The sequence below is a fragment of the Scyliorhinus torazame genome, chromosome 5, assembly GCF_047496885.1.
Source record: "Scyliorhinus torazame isolate Kashiwa2021f chromosome 5, sScyTor2.1, whole genome shotgun sequence".
NCBI classification, from domain to species: Eukaryota; Metazoa; Chordata; class Chondrichthyes; order Carcharhiniformes; family Scyliorhinidae; genus Scyliorhinus; species Scyliorhinus torazame.
Genome location: NC_092711.1, coordinates 3,342,131 through 3,360,074, shown reverse-complemented (window position 1 = coordinate 3,360,074; position 17,944 = coordinate 3,342,131). Strand labels below are relative to the sequence as shown.

Here is a 17,944-nt window from a genome sequence, read left to right as displayed (position 1 = left end):
CGCGGGCCGGAATATCACCCGCCCACTCCCGCAGACCCCCCTCCCGCAGACCCCCCTCGCCCGCAGACCCCCCTCCCGCAGACTCCCTCGCCCGCAGACCCCCTCGCCCGCTGACCCCCCTCGCCCTGAGACCCCCCTCGCCCTGAGACCCCCCTCGCCCTGAGAGCCCCCCTCGCCCTGAGAGCCCCCCTCGCCCTGAGAGCCCCCCTCGCCCGCAGACCCCCCTCCCGCAGACTCCCTCGCCCGCAGACCCCCTCGCCCGCAGACCCCCCTCCCGCAGACTCCCTCGCCCGCAGACCCCCTCGCCCGCAGACCCCCTCGCCCGCAGACCCCCTCGCCCGCAGACCCCCCTCGCCCGCAGACCCCCCTCGCCCGCAGACCCCCCTCGCCCTGAGACCCCCCCTCGCCCTGAGAGCCCCCCCCTCGCCCTGAGAGCCCCCCTCGCCCTGAGAGCCCCCCCTCGCCCTGAGAGCCCCCCCTCGCCCTGAGAGCCCCCCTCGCCCTGAGAGCCCCCCTCGCCCTGAGAGCCCCCCTCGCCCTGAGAGCCCCCCTCGCCCTGAGACCCCCCTCGCCCTGAGACCCCCCTCGCCCTGTGAGCCCCCCTCGCCCTGAGAGCCCCCCTCGCCCTTAGAGCCCCCTCGCCGTGACCCCCCTCCCGCAGCCCCCTCACCCTGAGACCCCCCTCGCCCTGCGAGCCCCCTCGCCCTGAGTGCCCCCCTCGCCCTGAGACCCCCCTCGCCCTGAGAGCCCCCCTCGCCCTGAGAGCCCCCCTCGCCCTGAGAGCCCCCCTCGCCCTGAGAGCCCCCCTCGCCCTGAGAGCCCCCCTCGCCCTGAGAGCCCCCCTCGCCCTGAGAGCCCCCCTCGCCCTGAGAGCCCCCCTCGCCCTTAGAGCCCCCTCGCCGTGACCCCCCTCCCGCAGCCCCCTCACCCTGAGACCCCCCTCGCCCTGCGAGCCCCCTCGCCCTGAGTGCCCCCCTCGCCCTGAGACCCCCCTCGCCCTGAGAGCCCCCCTCGCCCTGAGAGCCCCCCTCGCCCTGAGAGCCCCCCTCGCCCTGAGAGCCCCCCTCGCCCTGAGAGCCCCCCTCGCCCTGAGGGCCCCCCTCGCCCTGAGAGCCCCCCTCGCCCTGAGAGCCCCCCTCGCCCTGAGAGCCCCCCTCGCCCTGAGAGCCCCCCTCGCCCTGAGAGCCCCCCTCGCCCTGAGAGCCCCCCTCGCCCTGAGAGCCCCCCTCGCCCTGAGAGCCCCCCTCGCCCTGAGAGCCCCCCTCGCCCTGAGAGCCCCCCTCGCCCTGAGAGCCCCCCTCGCCCTGAGAGCCCCCCTCGCCCTGAGAGCCCCCCTCGCCCTGAGAGCCCCCCTCGCCCTGAGAGCCCCCCTCGCCCTGAGAGCCCCCCTCGCCCTGAGAGCCCCCCTCGCCCTGAGAGCCCCCCTCGCCCTGAGAGCCCCCCTCGCCCTGAGAGCCCCCCTCGCCCTGAGAGCCCCCCTCGCCCTGAGACCCCCCTCGCCCTGTGAGCCCCCCTCGCCCTGAGAGCCCCCCTCGCCCTGAGAGCCCCCCTCGCCCTGAGAGCCCCCCTCGCCCTGAGAGCCCCCCTCGCCCTTAGAGCCCCCTCGCCGTGACCCCCCTCCCGCGGCCCCCTCACCCTGAGACCCCCCTCGCCCTGAGACCCCCCTCGCCCTGAGACCCCCCTCGCCCTGAGACCCCCCTCGCCCTGAGACCCCCCTCGCCCTGAGACCCCCCTCGCCCTGTGAGCCCCCCTCGCCCTGAGAGCCCCCCTCGCCCTTAGAGCCCCCTCGCCGTGACCCCCCTCCCGCAGCCCCCTCACCCTGAGACCCCCCTCGCCCTGCGAGCCCCCTCGCCCTGAGTGCCCCCCTCGCCCTGAGACCCCCCTCGCCCTGAGAGCCCCCCTCGCCCTGAGAGCCCCCCTCGCCCTGAGAGCCCCCCTCGCCCTGAGGGCCCCCCTCGCCCTGAGGGCCCCCCTCGCCCTGAGAGCCCCCCTCGCCCTGAGAGCCCCCCTCGCCCTGAGGGCCCCCCTCGCCCTGAGGGCCCCCCTCGCCCTGAGAGCCCCCCTCGCCCTGAGAGCCCCCCTCGCCCTGAGAGCCCCCCTCGCCCTGAGAGCCCCCCTCGCCCTGAGACCCCCCTCGCCCTGAGACCCCCCTCGCCCTGAGACCCCCCTCGCCCTGAGAGCCCCCCTCGCCCTGAGAGCCCCCCTCGCCCTGAGAGCCCCCCTCGCCCTGAGAGCCCCCCTCGCCCTGAGAGCCCCCCTCGCCCTGAGAGCCCCCCTCGCCCTGAGAGCCCCCTCGCCCTGAGAACCCCCCTCGCCCTGTGAGCCCCCCTCGCCCTGAGAACCCCCCTCGGCCTGAGAGCCCCCCTCGCCCTGAGAGCCCCCCTCGCCCTGAGAGCCCCCCTCGCCCTGAGAGCCCCCCTCGCCCTGAGAGCCCCCCTCGCCCTGAGAGCCCCCCTCGCCCTGAGAGCCCCCCTCGCCCTGAGAGCCCCCCTCGCCCTGAGAGCCCCCCTCGCCCTGAGAGCCCCCCTCGCCCTGAGAGCCCCCCTCGCCCTGAGAGCCCCCCTCGCCCTGAGAGCCCCCCTCGCCCTGAGAGCCCCCCTCGCTCTGAGAGCCCCCCTCGCCCTGAGAGCCCCCCTCGCCCTGAGAGCCCCCCTCGCCCTGAGAGCCCCCCTCGCCCTGAGAGCCCCCCTCGCCCTGAGAGCCCCCCTCGCCCTGAGAGCCCCCCTCGCCCTGAGAGCCCCCCTCGCCCTGAGAGCCCCCCTCGCCCTGAGACCCCCCTCGCCCTGAGAGCCCCCCTCGCCCTGAGAGCCCCCCTCGCCCTGAGAGCCCCCCTCGCCCTGAGAGCCCCCCTCGCCCTGAGAGCCCCCCTCGCCCTGAGAGCCCCCCTCGCCCTGAGAGCCCCCTCGCCCTGAGAGCCCCCCTCGCCCTGAGAGCCCCCCTCGCCCTTAGAGCCCCCTCGCCGTGACCCCCCTCCCGCGGCCCCCTCACCCTGAGACCCCCCTCGCCCTGAGACCCCCCTCGCCCTGAGACCCCCCTCGCCCTGAGACCCCCCTCGCCCTGAGACCCCCCTCGCCCTGTGAGCCCCCCTCGCCCTGAGAGCCCCCCTCGCCCTTAGAGCCCCCTCGCCGTGACCCCCCTCCCGCAGCCCCCTCACCCTGAGACCCCCCTCGCCCTGCGAGCCCCCTCGCCCTGAGTGCCCCCCTCGCCCTGAGACCCCCCTCGCCCTGAGAGCCCCCCTCGCCCTGAGAGCCCCCCTCGCCCTGAGAGCCCCCCTCGCCCTGAGGGCCCCCCTCGCCCTGAGGGCCCCCCTCGCCCTGAGAGCCCCCCTCGCCCTGAGAGCCCCCCTCGCCCTGAGGGCCCCCCTCGCCCTGAGGGCCCCCCTCGCCCTGAGAGCCCCCCTCGCCCTGAGAGCCCCCCTCGCCCTGAGAGCCCCCCTCGCCCTGAGAGCCCCCCTCGCCCTGAGAGCCCCCCTCGCCCTGAGACCCCCCTCGCCCTGAGACCCCCCTCGCCCTGAGACCCCCCTCGCCCTGAGAGCCCCCCTCGCCCTGAGAGCCCCCCTCGCCCTGAGAGCCCCCCTCGCCCTGAGAGCCCCCCTCGCCCTGAGAGCCCCCTCGCCCTGAGAACCCCCCTCGCCCTGTGAGCCCCCCTCGCCCTGAGAACCCCCCTCGGCCTGAGAGCCCCCCTCGCCCTGAGAGCCCCCCTCGCCCTGAGAGCCCCCCTCGCCCTGAGAGCCCCCCTCGCCCTGAGAGCCCCCCTCGCCCTGAGAGCCCCCCTCGCCCTGAGAGCCCCCCTCGCCCTGAGAGCCCCCCTCGCCCTGAGAGCCCCCCTCGCCCTGAGAGCCCCCCTCGCCCTGAGAGCCCCCCTCGCCCTGAGAGCCCCCCTCGCCCTGAGAGCCCCCCTCGCCCTGAGAGCCCCCCTCGCCCTGAGAGCCCCCCTCGCCCTGAGAGCCCCCCTCGCCCTGAGAGCCCCCCTCGCTCTGAGAGCCCCCCTCGCCCTGAGAGCCCCCCTCGCCCTGAGAGCCCCCCTCGCCCTGAGAGCCCCCCTCGCCCTGAGAGCCCCCCTCGCCCTGAGAGCCCCCCTCGCCCTGAGAGCCCCCCTCGCCCTGAGAGCCCCCCTCGCCCTGAGACCCCCCTCGCCCTGAGAGCCCCCCTCGCCCTGAGAGCCCCCCTCGCCCTGAGAGCCCCCCTCGCCCTGAGAGCCCCCCTCGCCCTGAGAGCCCCCCTCGCCCTGAGAGCCCCCTCGCCCTGAGAGCCCCCCTCGCCCTGAGACCCCCCTCGCCCTGTGAGCCCCCCTCGCCCTGAGAGCCCCCCTCGCCCTGAGAGCCCCCCTCGCCCTGAGAGCCCCCCTCGCCCTGAGAGCCCCCCTCGCCCTGAGAGCCCCCCTCGCCCTGAGAGCCCCCCTCGCCCTTAGAGCCCCCTCGCCGTGACCCCCCTCCCGCAGCCCCCTCACCCTGAGACCCCCCTCGCCCTGCGAGCCCCCTCGCCCTGAGTGCCCCCCTCGCCCTGAGAGCCCCCTCGCCCTGAGAGCCCCCCTCGCCCTGAGAGCCCCCCTCGCCCTGAGAGCCCCCCTCGCCCTGAGGGCCCCCCTCGCCCTGAGGGCCCCCCTCGCCCTGAGGGCCCCCCTCGCCCTGAGAGCCCCCCTCGCCCTGAGAGCCCCCCTCGCCCTGAGGGCCCCCCTCGCCCTGAGGGCCCCCCTCGCCCTGAGAGCCCCCCTCGCCCTGAGAGCCCCCCTCGCCCTGAGAGCCCCCCTCGCCCTGAGAGCCCCCCTCGCCCTGAGACCCCCCTCGCCCTGAGACCCCCCTCGCCCTGAGACCCCCCTCGCCCTGAGAGCCCCCCTCGCCCTGAGAGCCCCCCTCGCCCTGAGAGCCCCCCTCGCCCTGAGAGCCCCCCTCGCCCTGAGAGCCCCCTCGCCCTGAGAACCCCCCTCGCCCTGTGAGCCCCCCTCGCCCTGAGAACCCCCCTCGGCCTGAGAGCCCCCCTCGCCCTGAGAGCCCCCCTCGCCCTGAGAGCCCCCCTCGCCCTGAGAGCCCCCCTCGCCCTGAGAGCCCCCCTCGCCCTGAGAGCCCCCCTCGCCCTGAGAGCCCCCCTCGCCCTGAGAGCCCCCCTCGCCCTGAGAGCCCCCCTCGCCCTGAGAGCCCCCCTCGCCCTGAGAGCCCCCCTCGCCCTGAGAGCCCCCCTCGCCCTGAGAGCCCCCCTCGCCCTGAGAGCCCCCCTCGCCCTGAGAGCCCCCCTCGCTCTGAGAGCCCCCCTCGCCCTGAGAGCCCCCCTCGCCCTGAGAGCCCCCCTCGCCCTGAGAGCCCCCCTCGCCCTGAGAGCCCCCCTCGCCCTGAGAGCCCCCCTCGCCCTGAGAGCCCCCCTCGCCCTGAGACCCCCCTCGCCCTGAGAGCCCCCCTCGCCCTGAGAGCCCCCCTCGCCCTGAGAGCCCCCCTCGCCCTGAGAGCCCCCCTCGCCCTGAGAGCCCCCCTCGCCCTGAGAGCCCCCTCGCCCTGAGAGCCCCCCTCGCCCTGAGACCCCCCTCGCCCTGTGAGCCCCCCTCGCCCTGAGAGCCCCCCTCGCCCTGAGAGCCCCCCTCGCCCTGAGAGCCCCCCTCGCCCTGAGAGCCCCCCTCGCCCTTAGAGCCCCCTCGCCGTGACCCCCCTCCCGCGGCCCCCTCACCCTGAGACCCCCCTCGCCCTGTGAGCCCCCCTCGCCCTGTGAGCCCCCCTCGCCCTGAGAGCCCCCCTCGCCCTGAGAGCCCCCCTCGCCCTGAGAGCCCCCCTCGCCCTGAGAGCCCCCCTCGCCCTGAGAGCCCCCCTCGCCCTGAGAGCCCCCCTCGCCCTGAGAGCCCCCCTCGCCCTGAGAGCCCCCCTCGCCCTGAGAGCCCCCCTCGCCCTGAGAGCCCCCCTCGCCCTGAGAGCCCCCCTCGCCCTGAGACCCCCCTCGCCCTGAGAGCCCCCCTCGCCCTGAGAGCCCCCCTCGCCCTGAGAGCCCCCCTCGCCCTGAGAGCCCCCCTCGCCCTGAGAGCCCCCCTCGCCCTGAGAGCCCCCTCGCCCTGAGAGCCCCCCTCGCCCTGAGACCCCCCTCGCCCTGAGACCCCCCTCGCCCTGTGAGCCCCCCTCGCCCTGAGAGCCCCCCTCGCCCTGAGAGTCCCCCTCGCCCTGAGAGCCCCCCTCGCCCTGAGAGCCCCCCTCGCCCTTAGAGCCCCCTCGCCGTGACCCCCCTCCCGCGGCCCCCTCACCCTGAGACCCCCCTCGCCCTGAGACCCCCCTCGCCCTGAGACCCCCCTCGCCCTGAGACCCCCCTCGCCCTGAGACCCCCCTCGCCCTGTGAGCCCCCCTCGCCCTGAGAGCCCCCCTCGCCCTTAGAGCCCCCTCGCCGTGACCCCCCTCCCGCAGCCCCCTCACCCTGAGACCCCCCTCGCCCTGCGAGCCCCCTCGCCCTGAGTGCCCCCCTCGCCCTGAGACCCCCCTCGCCCTGAGAGCCCCCCTCGCCCTGAGAGCCCCCCTCGCCCTGAGAGCCCCCCTCGCCCTGAGAGCCCCCCTCGCCCTGAGGGCCCCCCTCGCCCTGAGAGCCCCCCTCGCCCTGAGAGCCCCCCTCGCCCTGAGGGCCCCCCTCGCCCTGAGGGCCCCCCTCGCCCTGAGAGCCCCCCTCGCCCTGAGAGCCCTCCTCGCCCTGAGAGCCCCCCTCGCCCTGAGAGCCCCCCTCGCCCTGAGACCCCCCTCGCCCTGAGACCCCCCTCGCCCTGAGACCCCCCTCGCCCTGAGAGCCCCCCTCGCCCTGAGAGCCCCCCTCGCCCTGAGAGCCCCCCTCGCCCTGAGAGCCCCCCTCGCCCTGAGAGCCCCCCTCGCCCTGAGAGCCCCCCTCGCCCTGAGAGCCCCCTCGCCCTGAGAACCCCCCTCGCCCTGTGAGCCCCCCTCGCCCTGAGAACCCCCCTCGGCCTGAGAGCCCCCCTCGCCCTGAGAGCCCCCCTCGCCCTGAGAGCCCCCCTCGCCCTGAGAGCCCCCCTCGCCCTGAGAGCCCCCCTCGCCCTGAGAGCCCCCCTCGCCCTGAGAGCCCCCCTCGCCCTGAGAGCCCCCCTCGCCCTGAGAGCCCCCCTCGCCCTGAGAGCCCCCCTCGCCCTGAGAGCCCCCCTCGCCCTGAGAGCCCCCCTCGCCCTGAGAGCCCCCCTCGCCCTGAGAGCCCCCCTCGCCCTGAGAGCCCCCCTCGCCCTGAGAGCCCCCCTCGCCCTGAGAGCCCCCCTCGCCCTGAGAGCCCCCCTCGCCCTGAGAGCCCCCCTCGCCCTGAGAGCCCCCCTCGCCCTGAGAGCCCCCCTCGCCCTGAGAGCCCCCCTCGCCCTGAGAGCCCCCCTCGCCCTGAGAGCCCCCCTCGCCCTGAGAGCCCCCCTCGCCCTGAGAGCCCCCCTCGCCCTGAGGACCCCCCTCGCCCTGAGAGCCCCCCTCGCCCTGAGAGCCCCCCTCGCCCTGAGAGCCCCCCTCGCCCTGAGAGCCCCCCTCGCCCTGAGAGCCCCCCTCGCCCTGAGAGCCCCCCTCGCCCTGAGAGCCCCCTCGCCCTGAGAGCCCCCTCGCCCTGAGAGCCCCCCTCGCCCTGAGACCCCCCTCGCCCTGTGAGCCCCCCTCGCCCTGAGAGCCCCCCTCGCCCTGAGAGCCCCCCTCGCCCTGAGAGCCCCCCTCGCCCTGAGAGCCCCCCTCGCCCTGAGAGCCCCCCTCGCCCTTAGAGCCCCCTCGCCGTGACCCCCCTCCCGCGGCCCCCTCACCCTGAGACCCCCCTCGCCCTGTGAGCCCCCCTCGCCCTGAGAGCCCCCCTCGCCCTGAGAGCCCCCCTCGCCCTGAGAGCCCCCCTCGCCCTTAGAGCCCCCTCGCCGTGACCCCCCTCCCGCGGCCCCCTCACCCTGAGACCCCCCTCGCCCTGAGACCCCCCTCGCCCTGAGACCCCCCTCGCCCTGAGACCCCCCTCGCCCTGAGACCCCCCTCGCCCTGTGAGCCCCCCTCGCCCTGAGAGCCCCCCTCGCCCTTAGAGCCCCCTCGCCGTGACCCCCCTCCCGCAGCCCCCTCACCCTGAGACCCCCCTCGCCCTGCGAGCCCCCTCGCCCTGAGTGCCCCCCTCGCCCTGAGACCCCCCTCGCCCTGAGAGCCCCCCTCGCCCTGAGAGCCCCCCTCGCCCTGAGAGCCCCCCTCGCCCTGAGAGCCCCCCTCGCCCTGAGGGCCCCCCTCGCCCTGAGAGCCCCCCTCGCCCTGAGAGCCCCCCTCGCCCTGAGGGCCCCCCTCGCCCTGAGGGCCCCCCTCGCCCTGAGGGCCCCCCTCGCCCTGAGAGCCCCCCTCGCCCTGAGAGCCCCCCTCGCCCTGAGAGCCCCCCTCGCCCTGAGAGCCCCCCTCGCCCTGAGAGCCCCCCTCGCCCTGAGAGCCCCCCTCGCCCTGAGAGCCCCCCTCGCCCTGAGAGCCCCCCTCGCCCTGAGAGCCCCCCTCGCCCTGAGAGCCCCCCTCGCCCTGAGAGCCCCCTCGCCCTGAGAGCCCCCCTCGCCCTGAGACCCCCCTCGCCCTGTGAGCCCCCCTCGCCCTGAGAGCCCCCCTCGCCCTGAGAGCCCCCCTCGCCCTTAGAGCCCCCTCGCCGTGACCCCCCTCCCGCAGCCCCCTCACCCTGAGACCCCCCTCGCCCTGCGAGCCCCCTCGCCCTGAGAGCCCCCCTCGCCCTGAGAGCCCCCTCCCGCCAGACCCTCCCTCGCCCGCAGACCCCTCTCGCTGAGACCCCCCCTCCCGCTGACCGCCCTCGCCGAGACCCCCCTCGCCGAGACCCCCCTCCCGCTGACCCCCCTCGCCGAGACCCCCCTCGCCGAGACCCCCCTCCCGCTGACCCCCCTCCCGCAGACCCCCCTCCCGCAGACCCCCCTCCCGCAGACCCCCCTCCCGCAGACCCCCCTCCCGCAGACCCCCCTCCCGCAGACCCCCCCCCCCCCCCCCCCCCCCCCCCCCGCCCCCGGGCCGTTACCTTTGCTGAAGTTGAAATGGATCCTCTCTCGGTCCCTGGGTTTGCGAAGGGAGATCGGGGTCTCCGTCTCCCGCAGGGGGACCCCGGGGATCAGGTATTCCACGTAGAGCTGCCGTACGTCCCTGTCCCTGGCTGCCCGGCTGCTTGGCGACAGCGAGAGCCACAGAACCTCCACCCTCAACCTCTCCCTCGCCTGTGGGTGGACAAAAGGGAGCGTTAATTCGCAGTGGGGGTGGGGGGGGGGGCCTCACCCCAGGAATGTGGGGAGGGAGGGAGGGGTTCTGGGTGGTGAAACCAGTCCCGGTCCCTTTCCGGTGGGTCAGGGCTTTTCCGTGATGCCCCATGCAGCTGAATAGCTCGCCGTGCTGTGTTCAGGCAAGGGACAGGGGGGCACCCAGGAGGGTATTTCCCACCAAAGACCCACTGCCCTGGTCAGTACCCCTCCCCATCCCTATCTCCAACCCCCTGAGACCTTGTGACATTCGCTCCCTACCTCCCCTCCCCCTCGCGCGCTCCCCTCCCCCTCGCGCGCCGCTCTCCCCTCCCCCCTCACGCGCTCCCCTCCCTCCTCGCGCGCTCCCCTCCCCCCTCGCGCGCTCCCCTCCCCCTCGTGCGCTCCCCTCCCCCTCGCGCTCACCCCTTCCCCTCGCGCTCACCCCTTCCCCCTCGTGCGCTCCCCTTCCCCCTCGTGTGCAGTCCCCTCCCCCTCGCGCGCTCCCCTCCTCCCTCGCGCGCTCCCCTCCCCCTCGTGCGCTCCCCTCCCCTCCCCCCTCGCGCGCTCCCCTCCTCCCTCGCGCGCTCCCCTCCTCCTCGCGCGCTCCCCTCCTCCTCGCGCGCTCCCCTCCCCCTCGCGCGCTCCCCTCCCCCCTCGCGCGCTCCCCTCCGCCCTTGCGCGCTCCCCTCCCCCCTCGCGTGCCCCCCTCCCCCCACGCGCACTCCTGTCCCATCCCAACATCATGATCCCAGCCAAGCTCATAGCAAAGCTCCAAAACCTAGGACTTGGCTCCTCCCTCTGCAACTGGATCCTCGATTTTCTGACCCACAGACCACAATCAGTAAGAATGAACAACAACACCTCCTCCACAATAGTCCTCAACACCGGCGCCCCGCAAGGCTGCGTACTTAGCCCCCTACTCTACTCCCTGTACACACACGACTGCGCGGCAAAACTTGGTTCCAACTCCATCTACAAGTTTGCTGACGATACGACCATAGTGGGCCAGATCTCGAATAATGATGAGTCCGAATACAGGAGGGAGATAGAGAACCTAGTGGAGTGGTGTAGCGACAACAATCTCTCCCTCAATGCCAGCAAAACTAAAGAGCTGGTCACTGACTTCAGGAAGCAAAGTACTGTACACACCCCTGTCAGCATCAACGGGGCCGAGGTGGAGATGGTTAGCAGTTTGAAATTCCTAGGGGTGCACATCTCCAAAAATCTGTCCTGGTCCATTCACGTCGACGCTACCACCAAGAAAGCACAACATCGCCTATACTTCCTCAGGAAACTAAGGAAATTCGGCAGGTCCACATTAACCCTTACCAACTTTTACAGATGCACCATAGAAAGCATCCTATCGGGCTGCATCACAGCCTGGTATGGCAACTGCTCGGCCCAGGACCGCAAGAAACTTCAGAGAACACCGCCCAGTCCATCACACGAACCTGCCTCCCATCCATTGACTCCATCTACACCTCCCGCTGCCTGGGGAAAGGGGGCAGTATAATCAAAGATCCCTCCCACCCGGCTTACTCACTCTTCCAACTTCTTCCATCGGGCAGGAGATACAGAAGTCGGAGAACACGCACGAACAGACTGAAAAACAGCTTCTTCCCCACTGTTACCAGACTCCGAAATGACCCTCTTATGGACCGACCGCATTAACACTACACCCTGTATGCTTCACCCGATGCCGGTGTTTATGTAGTTACATTGTGGGCCTTGTGTTGCCCTATTATGTATTTTCTTTTCTTCCCAAGGACTTAATGTTTGAGCTGCTCGCAGAAAAATACTTTTCACTGCACCTCGGAACAGGTGACAATAAATAAATCCAATCCAATCCCCCCACATTCCCGCAGACAACCATTCACTGCCCCCAGATACTCACGGGCCACGCGGGGTCTCCCAGTGTGAACTGTATAATCTGATCGCTGTCTGTTGACTGTGTCCGACTGCTGTCTTCAGTCTGTGTCTCGGAGCTATCGTCTGTCTGCCGCAGACTGGGGGCTGGGTAAGTGGATAATCAGACTGAATCTCAAAATACAAACTCAATAGACAGGCACCCCGAACCCCTCGATTAGATTCCAGTCTGTAACTCCCTCCCGGGTATCTGTTATTCTATGTAAAACCATCCTGAACCCCTCAATTAGATTCCAGTCTGTAACTCACTCCCGGGTATCTGTTATTCTATATATAAACCACCCCGAACCCCTCGATTAGATTCCAGTCTGTAACTCACTCCCGGGTATCTGTTATTCTATATATTAACCACGCTGAACCCCTCGATTAGATTCCAGTCTGTAACTCACTCCCCGGCATCTGTTATTCTATATATAAACCACCCCGAACCCCTCGATTAGATTCCAGTCTGTAACTCACTCCCGGGTATCTGTTATTCTATATATAAACCACCCCGAACCCCTCGATTAGATTCCAGTCTGTAACTCCCTCCCGGGTATCTGTTATTCTATGTATAAACCACCCTGAACCCCTCAATTAGATTCCAGTCTGTAACTCACTCCCGGGTATCTGTTATTCTATATATAAACCACCCCGAACCCCTCGATTAGATTCCAGTCTGTAACTCACTCCCGGGTATCTGTTATTCTATATATTAACCACGCTGAACCCCTCGATTAGATTCCAGTCTGTAACTCACTCCCCGGCATCTGTTATTCTATATATAAACCACCCCGAACCCCTCGATTAGATTCCAGTCTGTAACTCACTCCCGGGTATCTGTTATTCTATATATAAACCACCCCGAACCCCTCGATTAGATTCCAGTTTGTAACTCACTCCCGGGTATCTGTTATTCTATATATAAACCACCCCGAACCCCTCGATTAGATTCCAGTCTGTAACTCACTCCCGGGTATCTGTTATTCTATATATAAACCATCCCGAACCCCTCGATTAGATTCCAGACTGTAACACACTCCCGGGTATCTGTTATTCAATATATAAACCACCCCGAACCCCTCGATTAGATTCCAGTCTGTAACTCACTCCCGGGTATCTGTTATTCTATATATAAACCACCCCGAACCCCTCGATTAGATTCCAGTCTGTAACTCACTCCCGGGTATCTGTTATTCTATATATAAACCACCCCGAACCCCTCGATTAGATTCCAGTCTGTAACTCCCTCCCGGGTATCTGTTATTCTATATATAAACCACCCCGAACCCCTCGATTAGATTCCAGTCTGTAACTCACTCCCGGGTATCTGTTATTCTATATATAAACCACCCCGAACCCCTCGATTAGATTCCAGTCTGTAACTCACTCCCGGGTATCTGTTATTCTATATATAAACCACCCCGAACCCCTCGATTAGATTCCAGTCTGTAACTCACTCCCGGGTATCTGTTATTCTATATATAAACCACCCCGAACCCCTCGATTAGATTCCAGTCTGTAACTCACTCCCGGGTATCTGTTATTCTATATATAAACCACCCCAAACCCCTCGATTAGATTCCAGTCTGTAACTCACTCCCGGGTATCTGTTATTCTATATATAAAACACCCCGAACCCCTCGATTAGATTTAAGGCTGTAACTCACTCCCGGGTATCTGTTATTCTATATATAAACCACCCCGAACCCCTCGATTAGATTCCAGTCTGTAACTCCCTCCCGGGTATCTGTTATTCTATATATAAACCACCCCGAACCCCTCGATTAGATTCCAGTCTGTAACTCACTCCCGGGTATCTGTTATTCTATATATAAACCACCCCGAACCCCTCGATTAGATTCCAGTCTGTAACTCACTCCCGGGTATCTGTTATTCTATATATAAACCACCCCGAACCCCTCGATTAGATTCCAGTCTGTAACTCACTCCCGGGTATCTGTTATTCTATATATAAACCACCCCGAACCCCTCGATTAGATTCCAGTCTGTAACTCACTCCCGGGTATCTGTTATTCTATATATAAACCACCCCAAACCCCTCGATTAGATTCCAGTCTGTAACTCACTCCCGGGTATCTGTTATTCTATATATAAAACACCCCGAACCCCTCGATTAGATTTAAGGCTGTAACTCACTCCCGGGTATCTGTTATTCTGTATATAAACCACCCCGAATCCCTCGATTAGATTCCAGTCTGTAACTCACTCCCGGGTATCTGTTATTCTATATATAAAACACCCCGAACCCCTCGATTAGATTTAAGGCTGTAACTCACTCCCGGGTATCTGTTATTCTATATATAAACCACCCCGAACCCCTCGATTAGATTCCAGTCTGTAACTCCCTCCCGGGTATCTGTTATTCTACATATAAACCCCCCCGAACCCCTCGATTAGATTCCAGTCTGTAACTCACTCCCGGGTATCTGTTATTCTATATATAAACCACCCTGAACCCCTCAATTAGATTCCAGTCTGTAACTCACTCCCGGGTATCTGTTATTCTATATATAAACCATCCTAAACCCCTCGATTAGATTCCAGTCTGTAACTCACTCCCGGATATCTGTTATTCGATATATAAACCACCCCGAACCCCTCGATTAGATTCCAGTCTGTAACTCACTCCCGGGTACCTGTTATTCTATATATAAATCACCCCGAACCCCTCGATTAGATTCCAGTCTGTAACTCACTCCCGGGTATCTGTTATTCTATATATAAACCATCCCAAACCCCTCGATTAGATTCCAGTCTGTAACTCACTCCCGGGTATCTGTTATTCTATATATAAACCACCCCGAACCCCTCGATTAGATTCCAGTCTGTAACTCACTCCCGGGTATCTGTTATTCTATATATAAACCATCCCAAACCCCTCGATTAGATTCCAGTCTGTAACTCACTCCCGGGTATCTGTTATTCTATATATAAACCACCCCGAACCCCTCGATTAGATTCCAGTCTGTAACTCACTCCCGGGTATCTGTTATTCTATATATAAACCATCCCAAACCCCTCGATTAGATTCCAGTCTGTAACTCACTCCCGGGTATCTGTTATTCTATATATAAACCACCCCAAACCCCTCGATTAGATTCCAGTCTGTAACTCACTCCCGGGTATCTGTTATTCTACATATAAACCCCCCCGAACCCCTCGATTAGATTCCAGTCTGTAACTCACTCCCGGGTATCTGTTATTCTATATATAAACCACCCTGAACCCCTCGATTAGATTCCAGTCTGTAACTCACTCCCGGGTATCTGTTATTCTACATATAAACCCCCCCGAACCCCTCGATTAGATTCCAGTCTGTAACTCACTCCCGGGTATCTGTTATTCTCTATATAAACCACCCCGAACCCCTCGATTAGATTTAAGTCTGTAACTCACTCCCGGGTATCTGTTATTCTATATATAAACCACCCCGAAACCCTCGATTAGATTCCAGTCTGTAACTCACTCCCGGGTATCTGTTATTCTATATACAAACCACCCCGAACCCCTCGATTAGATTCCAGTCTGTAGCTCACTCCCGGGTATCTGTTATTCTATATATAAACCACCCCGAACCCCTCGATTAGATTCCAGTCTGTAACTCACTCCCGGGTATCTGTTATTCTATATATAAACCACCCCGAACCCCTCGATTAGATTCCAGTCTGTAGCTCACTCCCGGGTATCTGTTATTCTATATATAAACCACCCCGAACCCCTCGATTAGATTCCAGTCTGTAACTCACTCCCGGGTATCTGTTATTCTATATATAAACCACCCCGAACCCCTCTATTAGATTCCAGTCTGTAACTCACTCCCGGGTATCTGTTATTCTATATATAAATCATCCCGAACCCCTCGATTAGATTCCAGTCTGTAACTCAGTCCCGGGTATCTGTTATTCTATATATAAACCACCCCGAACCCCTCGATTAGATTCCACTCTGTAACTCACTCCCGGGTATGTGTTATTCTATATATAAACCACCCCGAACCCCTCGATTAGATTCCAGTCTGTAACTCACTCCCGGGTATCTGATATTCTATATATAAACCACCCTGAACCCCTCGATTAGATTCCAGTCTGTAACTCACTCCCGGGTGTCTGTTATTCTATATATAAACCACCCCAACCCCTCGATTAGATTCCAGTCTGTAACTCACTCCCGGGCTGTTATTCGATATATAAACCATCCTGAACCCCTCGATTAGATTCCAGTCTGTAACACACTCCCGGGTATCTGTTATTCTATATATAAACCACCCCGAACCCCTCGATTCGATTCCAGTCTGTAACTCACTCCCGGGTATCTGTTATTCTGTATATAAACCACCCCGAACCCCTCGATTAGATTCCAGTCTGTAACTCACTCCCGGGTATATGTTATTCTATATATAAACCACCCCGAAACCCTCGATTAGATTCCAGTCTGTAACTCACTTCAGGGTATCTGTTATTCTATATATAAACCACCCCGAACCCCTCGATTAGATTCCAATCTGTAACTCACTCCCGGGTATCTGTTATTCTATATATAAACCACCCCGAACCCCTCGATTAGATTCCAGTCTGTAACTCACTCCCGGGTATCTGTTATTCTATATATAAACCATCTCAAACCCCGCGATTACATTCCAGTCTGTAACTCACTCCCGGGTATCTGTTATTCTATATATATATATATATACCATCCCGAACCCCTCGATTAGATTCCAGTCTGTAACTCGCTCCTGGGTATCTGTTATTTTACATATAAACCACCCCGAACCCCTCGATTAGATTCCAGTCTGTAACTCACTCCCGGGTATCTGTTATTCTATACATAAACCACCCCGAACCCCTCGATTAGATTCTAGTCTGTAACTCACTCCCGGGTATCTGTTATTCTATATATACACCACCCCGAACGCCTCGATTAGATTCTAGTCTGGAACTCGCTCCCGGGTATCTGTTATTCTATATATAAACCATCCTAAACTCCTCGATTAGATTCCAGTCTTTAACTCACTCCCGGGTATCTGTTATTCTATACATAAACCACCCCGAACCTCTCGATTAGATTCCAGTCTGTAACTCACTTCCGGGTGTCTGTTATTCTATATATAAACGACCCCGAAACTCTCGATTAGATTCCAGTCTGTAACTCACTCCCGGGTATCTGTTATTCTATATATAAACCATCCCAAACCCCTCGAATACATTCCAGTCTGTAACTCACTCCCGGGTATCTGTTATTCTATATATAAACCACCCCAAACCCCTCGATTCGATTCCAGTCTGTAACTCACTCCCGGGTATCTGTTATTCTGTGTATAAACCACCCTGAACCCCTTGATTAGATTCCAGTCTGTAACTCACTCCCGGGTATCTGTTATTCTATATATAAACCACCCCGAACCCCTCGATTCGATTCCAGTCTGTAACTCACTCCCGGGTATCTGTTATTCTATATATAAACCACCCCGAACCCCTCGATTAGATTCCAGCCTGTAACTCACTCCCGGGTATCTGTTATTCTATATATAAACCACCCCGAACCCCTCGATTAGATTCCAGTCTGTAACTCACTCCCGGGTATCTGTTATTCTATAAATAAACCACCCCGAACCCCTCGATTAGATTCCAGTCGGTAACTCACTCCCAGGTATCTGTTATTCTATATATAAACCATCCCGAACCCCTCGATTAGATTCCAGTCTGTAACTCACTCCCGGGTATCTGTTATTCTATATATAAACCACCCTGAACCCCTCGATTGGATTCCAGTCTGTAACTCACTCCCGGGTATCTGTTGTTCTATATATAAACCACCCTGAACCCCTCGATTAGATTCCAGTCTGTAACTCACTCCCGGGTATCTGTTATTCTATATATAAACCACCCCGAACCCCTCGATTAGATTCCAGTCTGTAACTCACTCCCGGGTATCTGTTATTCTATATATAAACCACCCCGAACCCCTCGATTAGATTCCAGTCTGTAACCCACTCCCGGGTATCTGTTATTCTATATATAAACCACCCTGAACCCCTCGATTAGATTCCAGTCTGTAACCCACTCCCGGGTATCTGTTATTCTATATATAAATCACCCTGAACCACTCGATTAGATTCCAGTCTGTAACTCACTCCCGGGTATCTGTTATTCTATATATAAACAACCCCGAACCCGTCGATTAGATTCCAGACTGTAACTCACTCCCGGGTATCTGTTATTCTATATATAAACCACCCCGAACCCCTCGATTATATTCCAGTCTGTAACTCACTCCCGGGTATCTGTTATTCTATATATAAACCACCCCGAACCCCTCGATTAGATTCCAGTCAGTAACTCACTCCCGGGTATCTGTTATTCTCTATATAAACCACCCCGAACACCTCGATTAGATTCCAGTCTGTAACTCACTCCCAGGTATCTGTTATTCTATATATAAACCACCCCGAACCCCTCGATTAGATTCCAGTCTGTAACTCACTCCCGGGTATCTGTTATTCTATATATAAACCACCCCGAACCCCTCGATTAGATTCCAGTCTGTAACTCACTCCCGGGTATCTGTTATTCTATATATAAACCACCCCGAACCCGTCGATTAGATTCCAGACTGTAACTCACTCCCGGGTATCTGTTATTCTATATATAAACCACCCCGAACCCCTCGATTAGATTCCAGTCTGTAACTCACTCCCGGGTATCTGTTATTCTATATATAAACCACCCCGAACCCCTCGATTAGATTCCAGTCTGTAACTCACTCGCGGGTATCTGTTATTCTATATATAAACCACCCCGAACCCCTCGATTAGATTCCAGTCTGTAACTCACTCCCGGGTATC

The 17,944-nt window shown here is 62.7% G+C and overlaps 1 protein-coding gene across 1 annotated transcript in view; it reads right to left on the bottom strand.

Moving 5' to 3' along the window:
* Positions 1-17,944, bottom strand: part of LOC140422581 (protein fantom-like) — a 362,003-nt gene that overhangs the window by 28,961 nt on the left and 315,098 nt on the right. The window contains exons 15-16 of the mRNA XM_072507588.1: positions 11,069-11,187; positions 8,961-9,153 (exon numbers count right to left, since the gene is read on the bottom strand). Of these exons, the coding sequence (XP_072363689.1) occupies positions 8,961-9,153; positions 11,069-11,187 (312 nt within the window). The remainder of the gene's footprint in view (positions 1-8,960; positions 9,154-11,068; positions 11,188-17,944) is intronic.